Here is a 4,291-nt window from a genome sequence, read left to right as displayed (position 1 = left end):
ATAAATTTTTGTAATCCTCTCCATAATTCTAATCAAACCTCTTTTAAAAAAATTGGAATGACGTGCAATTACAATTGGAACGGAGGGAGTACAGACTTTGACTTTCGTGGCTTCATCCGTGGCGCACGCAGGTGAGACTCGGAGAGCATGGCAGTTGCCATTTTTGTACATAGAGCTGAGAGAGCCAGAGCCTGGCGCCCGGCGGGGCGGTATCTGACAGGCAGACAGGCAGTAGGCGCATAGCCGAACATGGAAGTATGGAAGTGGAACATCGTAGGGCCTAGGCCGCTACGCAGGGGATCTACAGGGCTGCAGGTATATCCATTTTCGCCAGGTCTCACAGGTCTGGATACGAATGCGACATGCTCTTGCTCACTCACTGCTGCTGGGTTGAGGGGGTGTGATACGAGGTGGTAATCTTTAACAGTGTCACATCGAATGTTTGGATACTAATTAGAAAAATTAAACATGAGCTAATTATAAAACTAATTGCAAAATCCTGCGCTAATTCGCGAGACAAATCTATTAAGCTAATTAATCCACCATTCGCAAATGATTAATGTAGCACCGTATTGTCAAATCATGAACTGATTAGGTTTAATAGATTCGTCTCACGAATTACACTCACAATTAATTTTATAATTAGTCTATATTTAATACTCCTAATTAGGATCAAATATGGGTGTTAAACTTTCACACCATGAAGCCAAACAGACCTTGGAATCCTCTATCCGGTGGCCATCCGCATCACAGCACAGACACACACGTCCAGCAACTCTCCTCCCCCAACCACAGCTCGGCTGCGCACACAGTCGGTCGACCCCCAACAACCTAACCCGCTGCGCATTTACAGCACAGCTGCGCCTGCCGCTCCCGTCGCTGTTGTCGCATTGCAGCTCGCTCGCATCGTGTCAAGATTCCCAATTCCCATCCGCCCACCCCAAGTCACCAGCATCATCATTTAGTTGCCCATCACCATCAACCGATCTTCAACAATACTGATGTACGCAAGAAATATCTCGTCTCGATCGGTGACACACCAGCAAGGCGGCAGACGCCCATTAACGGTACTAATCGATCAATCCTTTTCTAGGACGGGCTGCTGCAAATCGATCACAATCAGGAGGAGGAGCCAGGGGAAGAGAAGTGAAGCAGACGACTCACCACCCCCAATCTGTCATTCTCCCCTCTCTTATTGCTACTACCACGAATCGTCCAAGGAACTAGCCACACACAATTACACATACAGAGAGCTAGAGAAGCCATCTCTCCGATCCTGACAGCGACTGCTGGTTGCTACGCGACGACGTCGAACCGAATCCGATCAGTTGGTGAAGTTCTTGACGCAGGCGTGCGGCTCGCCGGCCTTGGCGGCGGGTGTGGCCTCGACGGTGGGGGAGGGCGGGACGGGGGTGCAGAGCAGCTCCCGCGGCAGGTCCGGGATGCCCTTGAGGTAGAAGGTGTAGAAGATCTTGAAGGGGAAGACGATCTGGTTGAGCTTGACCTGGCCGTAGGCGCCCTCGAAGACGCCGGAGCCGCCGGTGACGGCCAGGTACGACTCCTCGTACGTCAGGTAAGGGCCCTGCACCGAGATGTGCCCGTAGTCGCCGAAGTAGAAGCTGTAGATGGCCTCGTACCGGTCGCCGTTGCGCTCCGGGACGTGCTGGATCAGGATGCAGATGCCCGCCGTGATGCCCAGCCGCTTGTCGAGGCTCCCGCTGTACACCTGCGAACAAAGAAGAGATCGAGGCCGTCGCCGATCAAGCAGGGTGCAAGGAACAGAGCGGATCGAGCAGCAAGACAAAAAAAAGAGGACAGACAGACCTTGTTGGTGAAGGGGACGAGGTCGCCCAGCGCGTTCTCCGTCTGCTTGGCGCTGAGGCGGAGGTAGGCGGGGCTCTCCCGGTCCCGCTCGTTGAGCTCGTACACGTAGAGCTCCTGCACCTTGGTGGGCCGCGCGTCCTTGGCCACCGCGGGCTTGGGCGAGAACAGCGACGCCCGGACGGCGCCGCGGCCCCGCCGCGCCGTGTTCCCGGCCACCGCGACCCTCGACAGCGCCGCCTGCTGCCGCGGCGTGGCGGCGAAGCCCGCGGCGCCGCCGGAGGCCCCCCCGGCCTTGACGGGCACCGGGGACCGGGCGGCTCTCAGCGCGGCGGCCATGACGAGGTTGGGCTCGATTCGCGCTGGGGAATTGGATTTGGTGGCAGGCAAGTGGTGGGTGCGATCAGTGCCAGCAGTGGCTGCGTGTCTCTCTATTTAAGCAGGGCGTGCGGTGGCAGACCGGGGTTAGGTGCGGCGCGCGTGGTCATCGCGCTCATCGGTGACGGGTCCTCGCCTTTTCCTGGCCGGAGCTCCGGCACCGGCCACCGGCCAAGGTGGCTCCATAATTGGCACGAGTACAACATGCGCCGCTGGAGCCGGTCGCCGTCTCACTTTCAGATCTGGGAAGCGTTTCTTTGGGACTTTGCACGCAGCGTGCGCGCGTGGTCCATGCTTTTTGATTGATCCTCTCTGATTATATTTTTCTTAAAAAAATGGTCTCTGATTATTCGTTTTGATTAGAAGAGTGGCGAGGAGCAGGTTCGTTCCGGGCCCCCGACGTCGCCGATTGTTTAATGGTCAGTCGTTGCACGACATGTGGTGATACTAGTAAACATTCAGCACGAACTCCTTGCGGGGCTCTTGTTTATCCCTGGACGTCGAGCTGTGCTGGAAACTACTGGAAAGCATCTTCCCGCTCGTCGCCTGCGTCTGCGTCTGGATGAGAGTACGAGACTACGAGAGCTTGGACGGCGACTCCTCTCCGGCCTCTGGACGGCTAGACCGATTGCGCGTCCCCCTTTCGAGCTGGACGAGGCGTGTTCCCTTGGCGCGTTCCACAGAAGAGGATCTTGATCGGCATCGGTTACCGGCAGATCGCTGGCGTGATTGAGCTGTTTCACTCCAACCGGAAAAACGAGTAAAAACTTGATAAATGTCTAGTATGCAGAGGGAGGAGCGGTGCTGTCCATTTCATTTACCAGATTCATCGCCCCCACCTCTTCTATTTACCAGATTCATCGCCCCCACAGCTCGGGTGTTCATGGGTAACAGCTAGTAGCCAACATTGGCACAATGGCACCGTGACAGGGTCTTAGTCTTGTTGACTTTTCTAACATTCGCGAGGGGGCCTGGATGTGCCACCTGCTGCGCAGGTACCACCAAATGTCCAAGATACTCCCTCTCCCCATACAAGTGCATTTTAAGTGCATTTTAAGGTGGTGTTTGGATCAGTAGTTCATGGGCTAAATTTTAACTCATAAACTTTAGCTCCTAAAATTTAGTTAAAATTTAGTCCTGCTGGGCTGTTTGGATCCATGGACTAAAATGGACTAAAGTCCATAAATGCTATTGAACAAAGACACTTTTACCCTCCTTCCCTACCCCTGGCGCATACACCTTCTTCCCTAACCTTTGCACTCACTACCCTTCTTCCTCCTCCAAATCCACCCGCCATTGCTTTCGCAGACGCCCCCCATCGCGTCCCTCGCTGCTCGCCAGCGCCTCCGCACCCACTCCCAGCCACTTTTTGCTCCGTCGGCCATGCTCTCCTGCTCCGCCGTGGCCACCGGAACCGCCTTGAGCCGACTTGTAGTATAGCTAGCACACACGACGACCGGAAGCCGCCGCCGACGGTCGCCCACCACACGCGATGCCGGGGTCGCGCAGTGGGGGGCCGTCTCCCGCGGACTCGCCGCTGCGGCGAGATCCGAGGGCCGCCCTGCGCCGACAGATCTCCGCGCGAGGCGAGGCGGAGGCGAAGGAGGAGGTGGCGGCTTGGGCTCGGCGGAGGCGGAGGCGCCGGCGAGGCAAGGCAAGGCGGAGGCGGCAGCAGCGGGCGAAGGAGGCTCCGTCGGGTGGAGCGTGCGGGGTAAGAGAATGGAGAGAGAGAGAGTGCGGGGAGGATAGAGAGGGGAGGGGGCAAGTGGGGAATAATGGTATCCGGGAGCACTTTTAGCGCCTTTTAGGGTCTCTTTGTGAGCAAAAGATTTTAGCCCATATTTTAACTCTTTGCTCCCTTTTGCCCACCTGTTTGGATTCCAAGAGCTGAATTTTGAGCTAAAAGTGCAGAACTAAAATTTAGTCTTTGGATCCAAAGTCCTAAGGATATGGATGAGAAATGATATTATTGTCCCTATGTACAGGGAATAGATAGCAGAAAATAGCAGTAATCATTGCAACGTTATATAATTTGAAAAGAATCAGGGAAGTAAGATGCGCAGCAGAGTGCGGAAGAAACGAGAAAGGCTCC

General features: G+C 55.4%; 1 protein-coding gene across 1 annotated transcript; it reads right to left on the bottom strand.

The window, feature by feature from the left end:
* Positions 1-1,004: 1,004 nt before the first annotated feature.
* LOC101764321 (allene oxide cyclase, chloroplastic) lies at positions 1,005-2,320 on the bottom strand. The gene is made up of 2 exons (XM_004983893.4): positions 1,825-2,320; positions 1,005-1,726 (listed from the first exon to the last, which is right to left on the bottom strand). Exons 1-2 carry the CDS (start codon positions 2,158-2,160, stop codon positions 1,325-1,327), a joined length of 738 nt encoding a protein of 245 aa, XP_004983950.1. The 5' UTR covers positions 2,161-2,320; the 3' UTR covers positions 1,005-1,324.
* Between the last annotated feature and the right edge of the window lie 1,971 nt (positions 2,321-4,291).

Source organism: Setaria italica, chromosome IX (genome assembly GCF_000263155.2).
Source record: "Setaria italica strain Yugu1 chromosome IX, Setaria_italica_v2.0, whole genome shotgun sequence".
NCBI lineage: Eukaryota > Viridiplantae > Streptophyta > Magnoliopsida > Poales > Poaceae > Setaria > Setaria italica.
This window is presented reverse-complemented; position numbering and strand designations above follow the sequence as displayed.

What these genes read in the sequence shown, in the direction of transcription:
- LOC101764321 (XM_004983893.4), bottom strand. Translation starts at nt 2,160, where the DNA reads ATGGCCGCCGCGCTGAGAGCCGCCCGGTCCCCGGTGCCCGTCAAGGCC. An exon ending in TCGTCCCCTTCACCAACAAG is followed by an intron (nt 1,727 to 1,824) that starts GTCTGTCTGTCC and finishes CTTTGTTCGCAG; the next exon opens with GTGTACAGCGGGAGCCTCGA.